Here is a 22,881-nt window from a genome sequence, read left to right as displayed (position 1 = left end):
GATGTACTTGCTATGCTAATCCAGGGACAGGATATCAGAGGATGTTGCTGTTCTGTCTCATAATACGGTCTACAATGTCACTGAATTATTCAGCTGTACTGAAATGCCCATTTCTATTCATTTATTACACTGACTGTGTTTCACTCTCGCCAATGATACCATATGTGAATAATTGCTCATTGTCTGGTCTACGGAAACATGGCCTCAAATGTTTGGTTTATTTACCTGTATGTATTTGATTTAAACCTTGCACAAACCAATGTCATTTCATTTGCCAAATAAAATATTTTGAAGGCAAACCCATTGTCATATTGATAATGTCACGTGTGAAAAAAGTATACTGATCAATGCCAATAACGTGCTTACAAACCTTTTACAAATTAGGCACATTTTGACATCCTTTCCCAAGCACAGACATGTGATTCCTCTTTCGCCCCGAAGGAAGTATGGAACATGTCCCGTAGGTGGTGCTGGTCAAGTGCATTGAGACTACAGACCCTGAGATCACTTAGCCTTTTACCAGTAGGTTTTCTGACAAGTAAAAGTACATTGTAGTAAGTGGTTACATAAGTTGTGGCTATAGTGTTGTAGGCTGCATAGCTTGCCACGGTCTGAAACCTTGTTTGTGCCTTATTTCCAGTGGTGTGCTGCACAGACATGCACAAATGTCCAATATGCATGGCAAACTTTCCTCATATACAGTATTGGATTACTCTGGTAAACCCTAAATCTTCCTATAGACCCAAAATTATTTATAATAAAGGTAATGGATAGTCATAACTTTAATCCTCCATTTCAGAACAACATACTATTCTAGAGATTATGAACTGCAGCTACTATGGATTATTTTCCATTCCAGAGCTGCCTGCATACAGTATGTATACTCGGAATCGATGATGACAGTTTATTGAAGATGATTCATGTTTCTTATGATACACACACTTTCTAAAGCATTTGGTGAATTTGTTAATGTCTCACTAACTTGTTGAAATCTCTAACTTGACTATATAGTTGTATGATGTGTAACACATTGTCAGTAAGTAAAGTTTGTGTTCAATAGAACGCTACAGAATGAGGTGGTTTAAAGCATCCAGCTTTTCTCAGTAGGACTTTTGATTCAGAATATGAAAAAACTATTTTATTTGACAGAAAAACAGATTTGTCTTGGATGAAGTGCTTTTATCATGACAGACTTGAGGGTGGCTAAATTCCCCTTGAATAAATTGGAGTATCTCAGCACAAATGGCTTCCAATGCTTTGCAAAGTCGGAGTATTTGTATGTCATGAACAACACATCTTAAATAAATTGTCATGATGGATGTTCCCATCAAATACAGTGCCTTCTCTAAGTATTCATACTGTTTGACTTATTCCACATTTTCTTGTGTTACATCCTAAATTAAAAATGGATTAAATATTCAGTACCAGTCAAAAGTTTGGGCACACCTACTCATTAAAGAGTTTGTCTTTATTTATTTATTTTTACAATTTTCTACATTGTAGAATAATACTGAAGGCATCAAAACTATGAAATAACACATATGGAATCATGTAGTAACCAAAAAAGTGTTAAACAAATCAAAATACATTTGATGACAGCTTTGTACAATCTTGGAATTCTCTCAACCAGCTTCACCTGGAATGCTTTTCTAAAAATCTTGAAGGAGTTCCCACATATGCACTTGTTGGCTGCTTTTCCTTCACTCTGCGGTCCAACTCATCCCAAACCATCTCAATTGGTTTGAGGTCGGGTGATTGTGGAGGCCAGGTCATCTGATGCAGCACTCCTTACTCTTCTACTTGGTCAAATAGCTCTACACACCTGGAGGTGTGTTTTGGGTCATTGACCTGTTGAAAAACAAATGTTAGTCCCACTAAGCCCAAACCAGCTGGGATGGTGTATCGCTGCAGAATGCTGTGGTAGCCATGCTGGTTAAGTGTGCCTTGAATTTGAAATAAATTACTAACAGTATCACCAGCAAAGCACCATCACACCATCTCCTCCATGCTTCACGGTGGGAACCACACATGCGGAGATCATCCATTCACCTACTCTGCATCTCAAAAAGACAAAATCTCAAATGTGGACTCATCAGACCAAAGGACTGATTTCCACCAGTCTAATGTCCATTGCTTGTGTTTCTTTTCTCAAGCAAGTCTTGTCTTGTTATTGGTGTCCTTTAGTAGTCTCCTCTGAACAGTTAGTTGCTGTTGAGATGTGTCTTGTTACTTGAACTCTATGAAGTACTTATTTGGCCTGCATTTCTGAGGCTGGTAACTAACTTATCCTCTGCAGCAGAGGTAACTCTGGGTCTCCCTTTCCTGTGGCGGTCCTCATGAGAGCCCGTTTCATCATAGCACTTGATGGTTTTTGCGACTGCACTTGAAGAAACTTTAAAAGTTCTTGAAATTTTCCGTATTGAGTGACCTTCATGTCTGAAAGTAATGACGGACTGTCGTTTCTCTTTGCTTATTTGAGCTGTTCTTGCCATAACATGGACTTGGTCTTTTACCAAATAGGGCTATCTTCTGTATACCACCTTTTCACAACACAACTGATTGGCTCAAATGCACTAAGAAGGAAAAAATGCCACAATTTAACTTTTAACAAGGCACATGTTAATTGAAATGCATTCCAGGTGACTACCTCATGAAGCTGGTTGAGAGAATGCCAAGAGTGTACAAAGCTGTCATCAAGGCAAAGAGTGGCTACTTTGAAGATTCTTAAATATAAAATATATTTTGATTTGTTTAACACTTTTTTGGTTACTACATGATTCCATATTTGTTATTTCCTGTTTTGCATGTTATTTTGGCATTAACACGTGTCACGTATCAGTTTGCAAACAATGTAAAAAAAATCTATAATCATTGAGTTTATAAAGCTGCATGCAACATGGTCTCTTTTTAGGTTTCTTGATTAAGGCAGCTCCAAAATGCAGGTGTTTCAGCCTAGCTCAGTCCTTTCTGTGGTGGTGAGGCAGCCAGTGGAAAATACAGAGCATAGGGGTTGGTAATGTTCTCTAGTTGCGCTGTGATTGGCTCAGTGTTCTGTCACTCATGGGGACACTATGTCTCTGTAAAATCTATGAGGAGAGCTAGAAAATTGAAGACCCTTGGGTACTGCCATAGAGTTAAATTAGAAGTGCCCATCCAAGAAGGCTCAAGGTCATTGGCCACAGATAAAATTACGTAAAATAACGTTATATCTACAGTGGCTTTGATTTGACTGATCATGTCAATATCATACTTTCTAAATCTTAGCTAGCGAACTAGCAGTCATCATCATGAATCAAGTTGACAATCTACTGGCAAATCCTTTTCAATCCTTGTCATATAAAGGGAAATTATAGATTAAACGTATCGGTGCTCATCGACCATTACACAACAAGTTCGATATCACAAATTCAACAATGAGTGGTTTGGAAGGAATCAGTGGCTAAGCATTGCAAAGTAATCACTAGCCTTCTACTCAGCGGAGTGGGTGTGTTGTCCAAGTCTGGGTGTAAGGGTATTTTTTCCTAGTTTAAAAGGATAAGCATTCAACATTGGCCATGCTGTCAATCCAGCATGACTTCTTACGTGTTCAAAGCAACTCGGAAACTCAGAACTGGGAAATCTCAGATAACCGGGAACTCTGAAAAAAACGAGCTCCGACTGGGAAAATACGTCTTGAACGGTCATCCAACTCAGAATTCCAAGTTGGAAACTCAGTCCGCTTTCTAGAGCTCCGACCGGAAGATCACTGACGTCATGATTCAACCTTGTTTTTTTTAGTTCCTAGTTGTCTTGAAAGCACCATAAATCCAGAGAATGCCAGTCTTTGATGACAAAGTTTGTTGACAAAATAGTGTAGCCTATAGCATGTTTTAGAGAAAGAGCTTTCATTGTCTCCTTATAGGCCCCCTTTATTTATCCTACTGTTCTGGCTTGGTGTACAGGGAGAATACTGTAAGAACGGCTCATGATCTGAATTATGTCACTGTACATTTCAAAGTGCTGAACAAGTAGTTATATTGACGACGTCCATCCTAGCTCGCTCATTAATGTCTTAATCGAAATTACGGATTGCCTCATCCGCTTGTTGTCCCCTTATGCCATAGTTTGTACATCTCAATTGTCAGTAGAAACTACATTTGTTTAAGAAAGTCAGCCATATCAGCTATGTTTTTTAGAAAGGCAGTAAATGAGGATGAATTAACTGTTTCGCTGCCAGACTAGGCTCCGCTGATAGCCAGGTGTAGCAGTGGTAAGGTGTTGTTGGAACTCTGCTCTTGAGACAGCTTTATGTCGGCCCTAACAGTTTGTGGGTTTTCAATGTTATAGTGCAATTAATGTATTGTTTAGTGTTGTGTTGTGTAATGGCTTTGCTGGCATGCATCTAAAACATTTTGGGGGATTTTGCCCCACCAAGATTTAAATGCTAAAATCGCTACTGCCTTGTGTTTTAGGTTATTGTCCTGCTGAAAGGTGAATGTATCTTCCAGTGTCTGGTGAAAAGCAGACAACCAGGTTTTCCTCTAAGGAACTCAGAAAAAAACAGGGTGGAATCATGACGTTAGTGTTCTTCAGGTCGGAGCTCTAGAAAGAGGCAGAGTTCCCGACTTGGAATTCCGAGTTGGATGACCATTCAAAACGTATTTTCCCAATCTGAGCTTTTTCCCCCCAGAGTTCCCAGTTGTCTTGAACTCACTGAAGTCTGAGATTTCCCAGTTCCGAGTTTCCAGTTGTTTTGAAAGCGGTAGAAGTCATGCTGGATTGACAGCATGGCCAATGTTGAATGTTTATCCTTTTAAGCTTGGAAAAGAGACCATTAAGCCCAGACTTGGACATCCACTCCACTGAATAGAAGGCTTGTGATTGCTTTGCAATGCTTGCGGTTAGCCACTGATTCCTTCCAAACCACTCATTGTTGAATTTGCGGATTTCCAACTTGTGTAATGTTTATGTCCAATGGCCGATGAGCACCGATACATTTTATCTATAATTTCTCTTCATGAGAAGGATTGAAAAGGATTTGCCAGTAGATTGTCGACTTGATTCATGATGATGACTGCTAGTTCGCTAGCTAAGATTTTGAAAGTATGATGTTGACATGATCAGTCAAATCAAAGCCACTGTAGATATAATGTTATTTGACGTAATTTTATCTGTGGCCAATGACCTTGAGCCTTTTTGGATGGGCACTTCTAATGTAACTCTATGGCAGCACCCAGCCGTCTTCAATTTTCAAGCTCTCCCCGTAGGCTTTGTGGTGACGTAGTGTCCCCATGAGTGACAGAACACTGAGCCAATCACAGCGCAACTAGAGAACATTACCAACCTTTACACTCCGTATTTTCCACGTATTTGCCCCACCACCACAGAAAGCACTGAGCTAGCCTGAAACACCTCCATTTTGGTGCTGCCTTACTAAAGAAAGCAAAAAAGAGAATGTTCGTATGCGGCTTTATTAACTCAATGATTTTCATGTATTTTTTTCATTGTTTGCAAACTGATATGTGACACGTACTGTATTAATGTCAGAATAACATGCAAAACAGGCAAAAAAAAGTTATACATCTTTCTTTTTTTAGCTAAACAGGTGGGGCTCAAAACCCACCTGCACTGAATGACAGGTCACAACTGTAAACATCTGTAAAGATTAAATTATTTATTCATCAATGCCACAAACCTGGGACATCGAAGGGCACCATATTAACTATTATTACTAACCGATAGAGGACAGATTCTTCTGCTTTTTCCATTTTAGGAATTAGACCAGCACAAATACTGTAACACATGTAAAACAGCATATTGTGATTTTTGGTAGGTGACTTACAAATAGAGAAACAACTGGATGTGCAAGGTACTGTAGGTTTGATATATAGTCCTGAGAACCATGCCTCAGGACTACCTTGCCTGATGACTCCTTGCTGTCCCCAGTCCACCTGGCCGTGCTGCTGCTCCAGTTTCAACTGTTCTGCCTGCGGCTACTGAACCCTGGCCTGTTCACTGGACATGCTACCTGTCCCAGACCTGCTGTTTTCAACTCTCTAGAGACAGCAGGGGCGGTAGAGATACTCTGAATGATCGGCTATGAAAAGCACAACTGACATTTACTCAACAACCACTGTAATTATTATTATTTGACCCTGCTGGTCATCTATGAACATTTGAACATCTTGGCCATGTTCTGTTATAATCTCCACCCGCCACCCCTCATAGCCTGGTTCCTCTCTAGGTTTCTTCCTTGGTTCTGGCCTTTCTAGGGAGTTTTTCCTAGCCACCGTGCTTCTACACCTGCATTGCTTGTGTTTGGGGTTTTAGGGTGGATTTCTGTACAGCACTTTGAGATATCAGCTGATGTAAGAAGGGCTTTATAAATAAACGTGATATAAAATACTAGGTCAAAGAGAAACAAACTTAACAGACTCAAAACAAGGAAGCCATGCCTAAACTCAACTATATCAACACCCTTGTCAATTTAACAGGTCCATGTTGCGGCTGTCAATTGTGAGCAACACATTTACCACTGCATTCAGTCTGAAGGTATTAAAAACAGTACACCGCAAAAAGATAACAGGCCGTGGTAAGCGGCAAAGTTTACAGACTTCAATTGGGGTAGAGCGGCTGGCGGCAAAATGCAAGCAGTTTTGCAAGCGGCCCTGTTTGTGGTGCTCGCTCCCATGAGAGGCGAAGCTGGCTCGGAGCCCGAGGCACCAAAAGATGTCATTAGCTAAAGTCCTGAGCTGCCGCCGCGCATGGTTGACCAATGAGCAGAGTTCCTCTTGTCAACCAATCAAACAATGTTTTAATGACAACTTTCAAGCTGACAGCAACCTGGATCACTGGTCTCTACACACGGTAGGCAGATTTTCTCGTGGTTCAATTGCCGCTTACCACCGCCCATGTGTAAGCACCTTGAAACATGTTATTGAGTCTAAATGTTATCAAATCAGGAGAATAATACGTTAATAAGCAGCATAGGGAAAATGGGTGAAGGTAGTGTGGGTTTATAAGATGGAGAGTTACAAAGTGTCAGAAGTTGAGGGACCACAGGGCATAAAAGGCATAGTGTGGAATAAGGGGTTAGCTAGAGATATGATTGGCTATGGAATAAACATAAAATGGGGTGCTAGTGTGCGTCTGCACCCCTTTTAGGATGTTGTCACAAATATCCAGCCCATGTCCAGTCATTCTCGGGGTCACGTCATTCCGTGTCAGTTGTAAGCATTCAAATCGTGGTCATCGTGTGTCTGTGAATCACAACATTAAAGGCGATGAGTGATCACAGCATTTCCACAAATTAAGCCATAGACAATACAACTTAAGCATTGAGGACTGCTTTTTGTTGACAACATGGTGCTTTACACAATAGCTACTCTGTGTGAATGATGGAAGAATCTACCCCAGCTATAGGTCCATTTGAGTGTGTGTGGTCACTTATGTCTGCACATCAACCGGTACTGGGACCATTGGAGACATGGGATGCTTGCTCTCAAAGTGCTGCTTGAATGTCTTCGGGTCTGCATCTATAAAAGGTTAAGTACAAAATGGAGGAAATCTGTGGCTTAGAATTTAATTCAAAGTTGACACAAATAATAAACTAAATAATACGATGCAACAAACTACTACACATATGAAAAACTGTACCACAGGCCAGAACAATACCCTACACTTGGAGAGGAAAAGGCACATACAGTACCAACCAATACTACTCACCCGACAGACAAGGCAGGTGTGAACCAGTGCTGCCTTGGCTGCAATCTTCTGTTTCACAGATGCTCCTTTCTTCTTAGTAACCACCGCCTTGGCATCAGTCAACAAGTCCAACTTGAGAGTGGAGCATGCGTTATATATCAATACCATCAAAATGAATTGCCCTCATCCCACTGACATTATGGTCAATGGACTATGTTGATCAAGTGTTAGAGCTGGGCTGGGACAAAAGCCTTCAAACTCCGGCACTTCAGGACTTCCTGCAATGACTGAACCAGACCAAAGAATAGTGTTCGAGGTTTAAATAGTTTACCAAGTTGAGAGGTGATAAGACTCAGGCACACCCATTGGTTTTGGAATACAAACGGTGCAAATAAGGTTTGCAATTTGGCATCAATAACAGTAATGATTTATTTTGTTGCAATTTTTACCCCCTTTTTCGTGATTACGATCTTGTCTCATTGCTGCAACTCCCCAACGGGCTTGGGAGAGGCGAAGTCAGCCTGCAGGCGCCTGGCCCGCCACAAGGAGTCGCTAGAGCGCGATGAGCCAAGTAAGGCCCCCCCCGGCCAATCCCTCCCCTTACCCAGACGATGCTGGGCCAATTGTGCACTGCCCTATGGTACTCCCGGTCAAAGCCTGGGATCGAGCCCCTGCGATTCAGTGCCTTAGATCGCTGCGCCACTCAGGATGCCCATGACAGTAATTCTACCGAAAAACAAAAGTGAATACCAATTCATTTAAAACCCACCATAGCAGGTAGGACTAAATAAGGTTACATAACCTTAACTGCTAGGTCTGGGAATTGCCAGAGACCACACAATATGATATACTTACAGTGCATCCGGAAAGTATTCAGACCCCTTCAGTTTTTCAACATTGTGTTACGTTAGAGCCTTATTGTAAAATGGATTTTAAAAAAAAATCCTGATCTACACAAAGATCAGAAGTGATTGGACCTTGCATCCACGACAGTGAGTGTGCTTGGCCGGTGAGCGCGTTCCTGTAAGACGTAGAGCCGCAAGCTAGCGCGAGGACGCGCTCTTTGAAAGGAGGGAGTAGTGTAACGACCCTGGGTTTATAAGCGCGGAAATCAACTCTGCCGCACGAGCATGCTTTTGCAGCACAGTCGATAGTGCTCCGGACCTGGGGCTCGAGACCTGCTCCCTGCCTGTTTCATTATATACACACAGAGAGAGAGAGCGAGAGAGAAAATGAAATGTCACATTTACATAAGTATTCAGACCCTTTACTCAGTACTTCCTTGAACCACCTTTGACAGCGATTACAGCCTTGAGTCTTCTTGTGTATGACGCTACAAGCTTGGCACACCTGTATTTGGGGAGTTTCTCCCATTCTTCTCTGCAGATCCTCTCAAGCTCTGCCAGGTTGGATGGGGAGTGTTGCTGCACAGCTATTTTCAGGTCTCGCCAGAGATGTTCGATTGGGTTCAAGTCCGGGCTCTGGCTGGGCCACTCAAGGACATTCAGAGACTTGTCCCGAAGCCATTTCTGTGTTTTCTTGGCTGTGTGCATAGGGTCATTGTCCTGTTGGAAGGTGAACCTTCACCCCAGTCTGAGGTCCTGAGCGCTCTGGAGCAGGTTTTCATCAAGGATCTCTATGTATGTACTTTGCTCTGTTCATCTTTGCCTTGATCCTGACTAGTCTCCCAGTCCCTGCCGCTGAAAAACATCTCCACAGAATTATGCTGCCACCTCCATGCTTCACCGTAGCCAGGTTTCCTCCAGACATGACGCTTGGCATTCAGGCCAAAGACTTCAATCTTGGTTTCATCAGACCAGAGAATCTTGTTTCTCATGATCTAAGAGTCCTTAAGGTGCCTTTTGACAAACTCCAAGCGGGCTGTCATGTGCCTTTTACTGAGGAGTGGCTTCCGTCTGGCCACTCTACCATAACGGCCTGATTGATGGAGTGCTGCCTTCCAGAAGGACAAGCATCTCCACAGAGGAACTCTGTAGCTCGGTCAGAGTGACCATTGGGTTCTTGGTCACCACCCTGACAAAGCCCCTTCTCCCCTGATTGCTCAGTTTGGCTGGGCGGTCAGCTCTAGGAAGAGTCTTGGTGGTTCCAAAATGCTTCCATTTATGAATTTATCAATGTTCTTGGGGACCTTAAATGCTGCAGAAATGTTTGATTCAATGATCCAATATAGTGCTACATAACGTGTGGTACTAGGCATTCAATTTTCCCTTTTTTGTATAACCAAGTATAATGGATTGTACAGTAGGTGGCGGCATTAACCTATAACATTTGTTTGCGGACCACCATGATACTGAAGCAGAAGAAGAGCTTCATTCATGAATTGTTGCTAGGGCGAAAGTGCATCATTCAACGCCTCCAGCCTAAACGAGGAGTGCAATCCGCCCATCCTATAACCACCCAATGAAATAATTACAGTGGCCCGTCACTAGGCAGTATAACGTGTGGCTGGCCAATTATCTTTTTCTTGGCCTAGAAGGGTGCAGGGAGCTGAAGCTAACCGAGTGGCAGCGATCGAGTCCCGGGGAAATCTGTCACGGAGTCACCGTGAAAAAGATCAACAGCCACAACATGCCGAATAAAACTAAAAAGGAAAAGGTAACGTACTGATCGCAACAATGCAAATATTGTTGCCAAATATTCAGAGGAAGTAGACCGTATCTCGTAATTGTATTCTAATACGCCAACTAGATGTTGTACTATTATCGTAAGGCCTAGCAGAGCAGATGCATTTTCAGACTATGCAAAGACATCAGCAGCCAACAACATATGTGATCTTATCATTGTTTACATTACCCTGTATATTAAATAATGAAATTGATTTAATAACGATAGACAAGCCCATTAAAATAGACGGTAAATCTTAACGTTATACCGTCTATTGACAAAGCTGTTTGCCGCCTGAGGGGATTTCGCGGATGTTTCGACTCTGCCCACATGCTCTGTCTAAACGCAAATACGCGATACAGTTAAAATCCAAAAGATACACTTACTGTATACACAGTTTAGGAAAGTTGCACCCAGATGTATGTTGAGTAACACGGCATGTGGAATGGTCGCAATGGAATTGAGCGCAAGGTAAGGGGATGTCATAGCCGAGGTGGTGAGTGTAGAAAAAAGTCAGGTGCAACTTTGCTAAACTGCACACAATATGTGTATCTTTAGTATTTTAAAGCTTCTTTCTCACTTATATGAATGTTAAATTCCAAAGATTTCCCAAACCGTATCGGATGTGAGGTGTACTTTAATTTAAATTCAGACAAAGTGTCGGGATTAAACAGGGTTGTGATTGTAAAACAAATGTGATAACTATGTTTCCGTTTACTGGGCGTTACAGGTTAGTTTATAGAAAACGGCGCAATAGATGTTTCAACTAACCTGCTCATGGCGATACTGTCTTGGTTCTCGATCTGGTGGAAATGTATCTGAAATGTTTGTGTCCAGTTGCAGGTGGTTCTACAAAAAAACAGACAAAACTCAATGTTTCTTGCCATTTTAGCTACCGCACATTTAGGATTTTCCATAATCTTTGCAGGAACTAATATTTCTATGCGACGCGGCCACTTGTAGATGACAGTGCATCACACAGTGTGACCAAAGGGGTGTACTACTGTTGAGTTTTGTCTCGTTTTTGTAGAACCACCTGCAATTTGACGCGGACATTTTCTAAGATACATTTTTTCCCGAATCGAGTACGAAGACTCGCCAAGAGCAGGTAAATTGAAACATCCATGGCAGCTTTTTTTGTATAAGCTAACCTGTAACGACCAGTAATGCAAACATGGTTATCACATATGCTATTCATTAGGGAGCCAGCTGTGATCAGAGGAAGCCTACCATCAGCTGAGAATACAATGAGGGCCGCCTGTAAACTGGGTATACCCTACTTGGGTTCTTGAGAGCTACCGATAGACTAGCCTTATACAGCAACAATGCTTTTGAACTTTTACATTATTTATATTCACAAATCTGTTGATGTCGTAAAATAATGTTGATTTTTAGAAATGGCGTATTGTTTAATAATGAATGTGTTGTGAGAATATGAACTGCAAACATGCACGAGCGTGAGCCTAGGCGGTTCTCACTGATAGTGAGTTAACTACATTATTTAATTAATAAACGTAAGATTCTCACGTTGATAGTTACAAGTTAAATTTAGTCTCGTTCTTCATAAGATACTACTACACTCTTGTCAAATAGCTTGCTGCAATGTTTTAAGATCGTCTCTCGCTTGTGCTTAATCTTTGCCTGACCAGACTGTAATTTCTGTCTTTTTCCACTAAGGGGGCATTTAAGTCTCGTTCCATACAGTCTGTCTTACAAATGCGGCAGTCAAGGCCACAAGAATGCATTCCAACAGTTTTTTTAAAGGTAGCGCAATTACGGTAATTGTAGGCACCCTACCAACGGGACCTGTTTAACCACGGAAATTACATGTATGTGTAGTGTACAATAACTCCATAGAACAGAGGATGTGAGTTGAGTATGATCCTATGACAATTGTGTTTGTTGTGAATATGGTAAGATGACTATGGCTTGTTGTCATTCACAGGAACCAACCAAATCTGCCAAAAGCAGCACTAAAAACAGTAATGCCACCAGTGGGAAAGACACAGGAACTGAAAATGCAGATGAGGTAAGATATCTTTGATTAACATGACAGATCCAAATGGTTGTTTGACAGTATTTATTTTTTCATTTGTAGCCTGCAGTTTATTTGTGAAGATGGATTTTTCAGATGTATTCATTTCTATCAACTTATAATTAGGGTTTATTTTGAGTTATTATAAACTGTCTATGTGGATCAGGGGTCTATGCATGCGCCCAACGTAATTGTATTTGACACGCCTGTTTCTTAATCGTGTTTATTTTCTTCAATGCTACATAGATAATATTGCATCAGTGTCCATATTTTTCCTTCATCTTGGTTAGGCCAACATAACAGAGAGGAGCTAAACATAATGTTATGCCTTTGCATAATGGCACATGGCCGATGTCTGTTCAGCCATATAGGCCTGCTGGTTGAGCTCACAGTTGAGTTCCTTTGGAACATTGTTAATGGGGGCTATTTATTATGGCGCTTGTGTTGGATCCAGACTCCAGACGTTTTATCAGGAAGGGAGCGACTGTCCTCTGTGGACAGACCTCTCTGTATGCAGCTGAGCTCTTTGCATAGAACGCCATAGAGGCTGTGACTTGTCCATTGTTTACGGCCCAATAAAGTGTCCTATCAAAGTAGAAGTTAGACCTTCCTATTTTAAGTTTTGTTTGATAAATCTAAATAAACATCCTTGAATCTCAACTAAAGGTTGACCGATTATGATTTTTCAATGCCGATACCGATTATTGGAGCACCAAAAAAAGCCGATACCAATTAATCGGCCGATTTATAAATAATAATAATATGTATTTATATATTTATTTGTAATAATGGCGATTACAACAACACTGAATGAACAACAAACACTTATTTTAACTTAATATAATACATAAATAAAATCAATTTAGTCTCAAATAAATAATGAAACGTGTTCAATTTGGTTTAAATAATGCAAAAACTCAGTGTTGGAGAAGAAGGTAAAAGTGCAATATGTGCCATGTAAAAAGGCTAACGTTTAAGTTCCTTGCTCAGAACATGAGAACCTATGAAAGCTAGTGGTTCCTTTTTAACATGAGTCTTCAATATTCCCAGGTAAGAAGTTTTAGGTTGTAGTTATTATAGGACTATTTCTCTCTATACCATTTGTATTGCATATACCTTTGACGATTGGATGTTCTTATAGGCACTATAGTATTGCCAACCTAATCTCTGGAGTTGATAGGCTTGATGTCATAAACAGCGCTGTGCTTCAAGCATTGCGAAGAGCTGCTGGCAAACAGAGAAAAGTTCAGTTTGATTGACTGCTCTATCAAATATCAAATCATAGACTTAATTATAATAAATGCACGGAAATACGAGTCTTAGGTCATTAATATGTTCAAATCCTATCCTTTCGAAAACAAAACGTTTATTCTTTCAGTGAAATATGGAACCATTCCGTATTTTATCGAACGGGTGGAAACCCTAAGTCTAAATATTGCTGTTACATTGCAGAACCTTCAATGTTATGTCATAATTATGTAAAATTCGGGCAAATTAATGACGGTCTGTGTTAGGAAGAAATGGTCTTCACATAGTTCGCAACGAGCCAGGTAACCCAACCTGCTGCATGTACCCTGACTCTGCTTACACTGAACGCAAGAGAAGTGACACAATTTCAGGCACTGCATTGATGCAACGCAGGACAAGCTAGTTAAACTAGTAATACCATCAACCATGTGTAGTTAACTAGTGATTATGTTAAGTTTAATGCTAGCTAGTAACTTACGATGGCTCCTTGCTGCCTGCATTCGTGTAACAGGTGGTTAGCCTGCCAAGCAGTCTCCTCATGGATTGCTATATAATCGGCCGTAATCGGCATCCAAAAATGCCGATTACCGATTGTGAGAACTTGAAATCGTCCCTAATTAATCAGCAATTCCGATTAATCGGTCAGCCAACATGTTCTGAGATGGAAAAACTGTGCAGGAGAGGCTACCTCAGAATATAATTGATCTGACTGTTTATATCTGATTTGGTATAGCCAGATAAATAAGATCATTCATCTTTGTAGACAAACACTGACCTGTTTGCCTTGCACTCAGTGTGCAAACGATCACTGTTGTGACAGCAGGTTTCTAGGATATAGTGCCCACAGATAACTCCTAGATAACAATGTAGGCACATGCTTTATGGCCACCTGTGTCCCTACAGAAACAAATGTAGCTTTTAGTTTAAACTAGATACAGTGCCTTCGGAAAGTATTCAGACCCCTTGACTTTTTCCACATTTTGTTACATTACAGCCTTATTCTAAAATGTATTTAAATAGTTTCCCCCCTCAATTTACATTCATTACCCCATAATGACTAAGCAAAAACAGGTTTATAGAAAATGTTCCACTTTTATTACATAAACAGAAATATGACATTTACATACATTTTCAGACCCTTAACTCAGTACTTTGCATCTTTAGCAGCAACTACAGCGTCTTCTTGGGTATGATGCTACAAGCTTGGCACATCTGCCACCACCAGGCTTCACCGTAGGGATGGTGCCAGATTTCCTCCAGATGTGACGCTTGGCATTCAGGCCAAATAGTTTAATCTTGCTTTTATCAGACCAGAGAATCTTGTTTCTCATGGTCTGAGAGTCTTTAGGTGCCTTTTGACAAACTCCAAGCGGGCTGTCGTGCCTTTTACTGTGGAGTGGCCACTCCGTCTGGCCACTCTACCATAAAGGCCTGATTGGTGGAGTAATGCAGAGATGGTTGTCCTTCTTGAAGTTTCTCCCATCCACAGAGGAACTCTAGAGCGCTGTCTTGGTCACCTCCCCTCTACTCCACGGATTGCTCAGTTGGGCCGGGCGGCCATCTCTAGGAAAAGTCTTTATTGGTTCCAAACTTCTTCCATTTTAAGAATGATGGAGGCCATTGTGTTCTTGGGGACCTTCAATGCTGCAGAACTTTTTTTGTACCCTTCCCCAGATCTGTGCCTCAACACAATCCTGTCTCGGAGCTCTACTGACAATTCCTTTGACCTCATGGCTTGGTTTTTGCTCAGACATGTACTGTCAACTGTGGGACCTTATAGACAGGTGTGTGCCTTTCCAAATCATGTCCAATCCATTGAATTTACCGCAGGTGGACTCCAATAAAGTTGTAGAAACATCTCAAGGATGATCAATGGAAACAGGATGCACCTGAGCTCAATTTTTTACTTATGTAAATAAGGTATTTGCTGAAATAAAATAAAACTTTTTGCTTTGTCATTATAGGGTATTGTGTTTAGGATTTTTTTAAATTCATTTAATACATTTTAGAAAAAGGCTTTAACATAACAAAATGCGGAAAAATTAAGGGGTCTGAATACTTTCCGAAGGCACTGTGTATTACTTTGATCTTGCAGTGTTTAAAAAAATATATAATTCTTTCTCAGTGCAGCCCTAACACACCATATCATTTCAATCACTTTCTAAAGGCACCCCTTTTGATTAGAATGAAACCTTCCATACATGTTTGCCCATGGTAGAAGTGGTCAAAAAGTGACCTGAATGCCAAAACATTCAGGACATAGAGGTGCTCAAAGTTGACCCATTTTGCCTACCCCACCCTACCATGAGGCCAGGGTTTCCATTATGAAAATATGGCACCGGACATTTGACCGGCACCATTCTAATTTACCAGACATTTAAAAAAATGTACCGGACCCATATGTGTTGGGTGTGTAACCTGATTAGGGTGTCCACCCACGGTGCTCAGAATGACAGAAATCACATTTAGATTATGGTAATTCATCTTAACAGAACATGCAAGTCGAGAATGCAATGAAGTGTGTCCTTACCATGCACATTGAAGTTGTTAGAATAACTGTCCACGATACATTTTCCTCAGCCAACAAGATGAGTAACGAGCAGCATAATTCCTAACCTACGCATAGGTGGTGCGTGAGTTTCAATTTAGGAGAAGCAAATTTTGACCATGAAAATGCACCTTTTATAATAAAACATTCCAGGCCTCATTGGATTTTCAGACTTATGTAAGATAGCCTACTACTCGTAATGTGATGAGTAGATTGGATGGTCATAATTTGAGTTATACGATTAGACTAATCGTAAAAAGGTCTTCATTGCTGAGCACGTGTAGTGTCCTGGGCTGTAGGCTATATCCTATACGTTTTTTTCTTTGCCTGGAAAAACATATTTCATGCAATTCTACTACACTATGTGACTGGAGGCATAATACTTTTGAGTACGACAAATTACAAGTTAGCCTACTCTGTTGACACTGACAAACAGAGCAATAAAAACAATGCTGCCCATATAATAGGTCTACTAGAAGGGGCGCCAAATAGAATGACATCCATCTAAACTGGAGGAAGAAATTATTGTCCCAAAACAAACTTTTATGTGGCACTGACCCAAAGATAAAGAGTGAATGTGCGCTCTCACCGGGGGATATGGCCAATGCTCTCCGCTGGTACCAGTAAGATGGGCCATAAGCCCAATTTAAGTTGAGAATTTTGATAACTAAAAGACGGATTCGTATTTTCGTTGTCTTCCCTTTACAATAGCCATTTGCTTTCCAAACTATGTCTTCCAGCAATTTTAAATTAGAAATATTGCGATATGCCTGACTGGGCCGCTCTACTTTTCACTGACAGTTCCAGCTAGGGCTGTTACGGGGACCATATTACCGCCACACTGGTGGTCACAAGTCATGACAGCAGTCAAATTCCCTGTGACCGTTTAGTCATGGTAATTTGGCTTCTCCAAGCTCTGCTGCTGCTGCTGGTCATTAGTAGCCTACCAAACTTGCTAACTGCCTGGTACTCGGCACTCTATTGTCCCTCTAATCACCCTGACATCAATGCAAATGTATTCAAAAATCTAATCATACACTTCATGAGAGCCCAGGAGCTTATGTTGCACACCATTTCTATAGGCTATGCGCTACTCATTCACTCAGCCTACTGAGTCTACTGGTCCCACTCACACAGAACTCCCCTACGCCTTGACCTCTTTCTCCCCTCTCTCTCCAGATGACATCTTACGACTAGTGAGGTTCGGCCGCCCGAAAAGCTGCCCACTTGAACCCATCCCCTCCTCCCTTCTCCGGACCATCTCGGGAGACCTTCTCCCATTCCTCACTTCCCTCATCAACTCCTCCCTGGCCACTGCCTGCTTCCCCTCTGACTTCAAGATGGCCTGAGTTGCTTCCCTCTTCAAGAAACCAACACTCGACTCATCTGACATCAAAAACGATAGACCTGTATCCCTTCTTTCTTTTCTTTCCAAAACACTTGAGCGTGCTGTCTCTTAACTTTATTATTGTCTCCCTCAAAACAAACTTCATGACCCTAACCCAAGACGGGTCACTCAACCGAGACTGCTCTTCTCTGTGTCACGGTGGCTCTCAGCGCTGCCAAAGCTGACTGTCTCTCTTCTGTTCTCATCCTCCTAGATCTATCTGCTGCCTTCAACACCGTGACCCGTCAGATCTTCCTCTCCACCCTCTCAGGGCTGGGCGTCTCAGGCTCTGCACACTCTTGGATTGCATCCTACCTGGCAGGCCGCTCCTACCAGGTGACGTGGAGAGGATCTGTGTCTGCACCACATACTCACTACAGGTGTCCCCCAGGGCTCGGTTCAAGGCCCTCTCATCTTCTCTCTATACACCAGGTCACTCGGCTCCGTCTTATCCTCACATGGTCTCTCTTATCATGCTATGCGGATGACACTCAACTACTTTTCTCCTTCCCCCCCTTCTGACACCCAGGTGAAAATACCCATCTCTGCGCGCCTGGCAGATATCGCATCGTGGATGTCGGCTCACCACCTCAAGCTCAACCTCGACAAGACTGAACTGCTCTTCCTCCTGGGGAAGGCCTGCCCGCTCAAAGGCCTCTCCAGCACGGTTGACTCCACAGTGTCTCCCTCCCCAGAGCGCAAAGAACCTTTGCGTGACCTTGGACAACACCCTGACATTCTCTGCAAACGTCAAAGCAGTGACCCGCTCCTGCAGGTTCATGCTCTACCCATTCAGCATCGTTCACACCCGCTTAAGCCTTAGCCCCACCCATCACTTTGTGGATTCACAGTGTAGTAAACAACCAAAGATTTCAAGACTGAAAGTTGTACTAATAATACACTTTGTCTAGTCCTTGGCCGTTATCCTAATCTGACTTTGGTGCAGGTAATGTTGTTCTTCACATTACCGTCTCTCGTAAACACATGCAATATCAAATAAAATCTAGGTTTATTTGTCACGTGCAGGATACAGAAGCTTTAAACGGTACAGTGAAATGGTTACTTGCATAGTGGAGTCTTTTGTTAGGATATGTACAGTTGAAGTCGGAATTTACATACACTCAGGTTGGAGTCATTAAATCTCGTTTTTCATCCACTCCACAAATGTCTTGTTAACAATCTATAGTTTTGGCAAGTCGGTTAGGACATCTACTTTGTGCATGACACAAGTAATTTTTCCAACAATTGTTTACAGACTTGTTTACAGATTATTACAGATTATTTCATTTCTAATTCACTTTATCAAAATTCCAGTGGGTCAGAAGTTTACATCTACTAAATTGACTGGGACTTTAAACAGCTTGGAAAATTCCAGAAAATTACGTCATGGCTTTAGAAGCTTCTGATAGGCTAATTGACATCATTTGAGTCAATTGAAGGTGTATTTGTGGATGTATTTCAAGGCCTACCTTCAAACTTTGTGCCTCTTTCCTTGACAACATGGGGAAATCAAAAGAAATCAGCCAAGACCTCAGAAAAAAATTGTAGACCTCCACAAGTCTTGTTTATCCTTGGGAGCAATTTACAAATGCCTCAAGGTACCACGTTCATCTGTACAAATAATAGTACGCAAGTATAAACACCATGGGACCACGCAGCCGTCATACTGTTCAGGAAGGAGACGCATTCTGTCTCCTAGAGATGAACGTACTTTGGTGCAAAAAGTGAAAATCAATCCCAGAACAGCAAAGGACCTTGTGAAGATGCTGGAAGAAACAGGTACAAAAGTATCTATATCCACAGTAAAACGAGTCCTATATAGACATAACCTGAAAGGCCGCTCAGCAAGGAAGAAGCCACTGCTCCTAAGCCGCCATAAAAAGCCAGACTAAGGTTTGCAACTGCACATGGGGACAAATATTGTACTTTTTGGAGAAATGTCCTCTGGTCTGATGAAACAAAAATAGAAATGTTTGGCCATAATGACCGTCTTTATGTTTAGAGAAAAAGGGGGATGCTTGCAAGCAGAAGAACACCATCCCAACCGTGAAGCAGGGGGGTGGCAGCATCATGTTGTGGGGTTGCTTTGCTGCAGGAGGGACTGGTGGACTTCTCAAAATAGATGAAATCATGAGGTAGGAAAAGTATGTGGATATATTGAAGCAACATCTCAAGACATCAGTCAGGAAGTTAAATCTTGGTCGCAAATGGGTCTTCCAAATGGACATTGACCCCAAGCATACTTCCAAAGTTGTGGCAAAATGGCAACCAAGTGAATGTATTGGAGTGGCCATCACAAAGTCCTATAGACAATTGGTGGGCAGAAATGAAAAAGTGTGTGCGAGCAAGGAGGCCTACAATCCTGACTCAGTTACAACAGCTCTGTCAGGAGGAATGAGCCAAAATTCACAACTTATTGTGGAAGGCTACCCAAAACATTTGACCCAAGTTAAACAATTTAAAGCCAATGCTACCAAATACAAATTGAGTGTATGCAAACTTCTGACCCACTGGGAATGTGATGAAAGAAATAAAAGCTTAAATAAATCTTTCTCTCTACTATTATTCTGACACATTCTTAAAATAAAATGGTGATCCTAACTGACCTAAGACAGGGATTAAATGCCAGCAATTGTGAAAAACTGAGTTCAAATGTATTTGGCTAAGGTGTATGTACCCTTCTGACTTCAACTGTAGCTCTAGCTAGCTCACAATGAACCATAATCCCAACTCTAATTCTGAGTCAAAACAACTGGGAATTAGAAAAAAAAACTCTCTCTACTGGGGAAAATTGCCTTGAACGGTCATCCAACTCGGAATTCCAACTTTTGAATCTCGGACCTCTTTCTAGAGCTCCGATTTTCCGACCTGAAGAATTCTGATGTCATGATTTGACCTCGTATATTTCCCAGTGGTTTTGAATGCGGCAAATCTACCATGCATAAATCTGCAGGTAGCTAAAGCTAACCAACTAGTTTCAATGTTAGCTTGCTAGCTAATGTTAGGCTATAACTAGCAATGAAAAGTGCTTTCTGAGATGCAAATAATATTACTACACAGATCATACACGTAAAGTTAGCGAGCTCGCTAACAGTGCACTTTCGTTTTCAATGAAAATGACTGACTAAATTAGAAACCTATATCTGAAAATGTAGCGAGACTCTTACCCGTATACATGGATGAATGTTTCTCTCCCTCTGACCTGGATGCCATGGTTTCCCTTAGTTTGAAGATGTATGAAACACCTGTCTCCGGATTACAACATCCTTATTTCTGTGTTCTCTTTTTGGACTCTCTGCATTTGGCAGTCATCTCTCTGCTTCCACCAGGCATTCCACTGATTTCAAACCTCGGTCAACTTCTTCCGTGACAACGACACCATTTCTTCCCCACCATTGTCATCAGAAGACTCTACAATGTCTAGTTCAATTAAAATGTATTTCCCTAAATCAATGATTTTTTCATTGTCTGATTTCATTTTCAACGTCAGCATGGCAAAATCATCCTCCAGAAAGTAGTCCATCACAACTTTTTCCGAATGAGCTTTGTCAAAGTGCTATTAAGGCAGCAATGTTGAGAGCAGTAGCAAAACAGCAGTAGCAAAAAAAAAAATCTGCGGTAGACAGGATTATGCACATACAGTGGGGCAAAAAAGTATTTAGTCAGCCACCAATTGTGCAAGTTCTCCCACTTAAAAAGATGAGAGGCCTGTAATTTTCATCATAGGTACACTTCAACTATGACAGACAAAATGAGGAAAAAAAATCCAGAAAATCACATTGTAGGATCTTTTAATTAATTTATTTGCAAATTATGGTGGAAAAAAAGTATTTGGTCACCTACAAACAAGCAAGATTTCTGGCTCTCAGACCTGTAACTTCTTCTTTAAGAGGCTCCTCTGTCCTCCACTCGTTACCTGTATTAATGGCACCTGTTTGAACTTATCAGTATAAAAGACACCTGTCCACAACCTCATACTGTCACACTCCAAACTCCACTATGGCCAAGACCAAAGAGCTGTCAAAGGACACCAGAAACAAAATTGTAGACCTGCACCAGGCTGGGAAGACTGAATCTGCAATAGGTAAGCAGCTTGGTTTGAAGAAATCAACTGTGGGAGCAATTATTAGGAAATGGAAGACATACAAGACCACTGATAATCTCCCTCGATCTGGGGCTCCACGCAACATCTCACCCCGTGGGGTCAAAATGATCACAAGAACGGTGTGCAAAAATCCCAGAACCACACGGGGGGACCTAGTGAATGAGCTGCAGAGAGCTGGGACCAAAGTAACAAAGCCTACCATCAGTAACACACTACGCCGCCAGGGACTCAAATCCTACAGTGCCAGACGTGTCCCCCTGCTTAAGCCAGTACATGTCCAGGCCTGTCTGAAGTTTGCTAGAGAGCATTTGGATGATCCAGAAGAAGATTGGGAGAATGTCATATGGTCAGATGAAACCAAAATATAACTTTTTTGTAAAAACTCAACTCGTTGTGTTTGGAGGACAAAGAATGCTGAGTTGCATCCAAAGAACACCATACCTACTGTGAAGCATGGGGGTGGAAACATCATGCTTTGGGGCTGTTTTTCTGCAAAGGGACCAGGACGACTGATCCGTGTAAAGGAAAGAATGAATGGGGCCATGTATCGTGAGATTTTGAGTGAAAACCTCCTTCCATCAGCAAGGGCATTGAAGATGAAACGTGGCTGGGTCTTTCAGCATGACAAGGATCCCAAACACACCGCCCGGGCAACGAAGGAGTGGCTTCGTAAGAAGCATTTCAAGGTCCTGGAGTGGCCTAGCCAGTCTCCAGATCTCAACCCCATAGAAAATCTTTGGAGGGAGTTGAAAGTCCGTGTTGCCCAGCAACAGTCCCAAAACATCACTGCTCTAGAGGAGATCTGCATGGAGGAATGGGCCAAAATACAAGCAAGTGTGTGAAAACCTTGTGAAGACTTACAGAAAACGTTTGACCTCTGTCATTGCCAACAAAGGGTATATAACAAAGTATTGAGAAACTTTTGTTATTGACCAAATACTTATTTTCCACCATAATTTGCAAATAAATTCATAAAAAATCATACAATGTGATTTTCTGGATTTTTTTTTCCTCATTTTGTCTGTCATAGTTGAAGTGTACCTATGATGAAAATTACAGGCCTCATCTTTTTAAGTGGGAGAACTTGCACAATTGGTGGCTGACTAAATACTTTTTTGCCCCACTGTATACTGAGCAGCTCATGTTATACACAGAAGCATGTTACAAGGCAGTCTGAAATTAATCTGTCAGCATGTCCAACCCCTCTGTGTATTTTTATGTGGCTAAACCTACTAGGCTCGTAATTTAAC

General features: G+C 41.6%; 1 protein-coding gene and 1 long non-coding RNA gene across 9 annotated transcripts in view; one reads left to right on the top strand and one right to left on the bottom strand.

Annotated features, from left to right (window-relative positions):
• Positions 1–6,256: 6,256 nt before the first annotated feature.
• On the bottom strand, positions 6,257–11,211 carry LOC110503055. Its single transcript, XR_005039098.1, has 4 exons — positions 11,080–11,211; positions 7,705–7,815; positions 7,391–7,514; positions 6,257–7,238 (listed from the first exon to the last, which is right to left on the bottom strand). It is a non-coding gene; the product is annotated as an uncharacterized LOC110503055 (long non-coding RNA).
• Positions 10,023–22,881, top strand: part of LOC110502361 (serine/threonine-protein phosphatase 2A 56 kDa regulatory subunit delta isoform) — a 56,181-nt gene continuing 43,322 nt past the window's right edge. Inside the window, exons 1-5 of one of the 8 annotated variants that reach the window (XM_021580324.2) lie at positions 10,023–10,299; positions 12,254–12,337; positions 17,319–17,548; positions 17,741–17,862; positions 18,056–18,301. In XM_021580324.2, coding sequence (XP_021435999.1) covers positions 18,101–18,301 — 201 coding nt within the window. In that variant the 5' untranslated portion in view covers positions 10,023–10,299; positions 12,254–12,337; positions 17,319–17,548; positions 17,741–17,862; positions 18,056–18,100. Of the gene's footprint in view, positions 10,300–11,284; positions 11,417–12,253; positions 12,338–17,318; positions 17,959–18,055; positions 18,302–22,881 lie in introns of those variants that run through there. The other 7 variants (XM_036959655.1, XM_021580321.2, XM_021580323.2 and 4 more) reach the window with 7 other exon arrangements.

The sequence above is a fragment of the Oncorhynchus mykiss genome, chromosome 23, assembly GCF_013265735.2.
Source record: "Oncorhynchus mykiss isolate Arlee chromosome 23, USDA_OmykA_1.1, whole genome shotgun sequence".
NCBI classification, from domain to species: domain Eukaryota; kingdom Metazoa; phylum Chordata; class Actinopteri; order Salmoniformes; family Salmonidae; genus Oncorhynchus; species Oncorhynchus mykiss.
The sequence above is the reverse complement of the archived record's forward strand: the minus strand, read 5'-3'. Positions and strand labels throughout refer to the sequence as shown.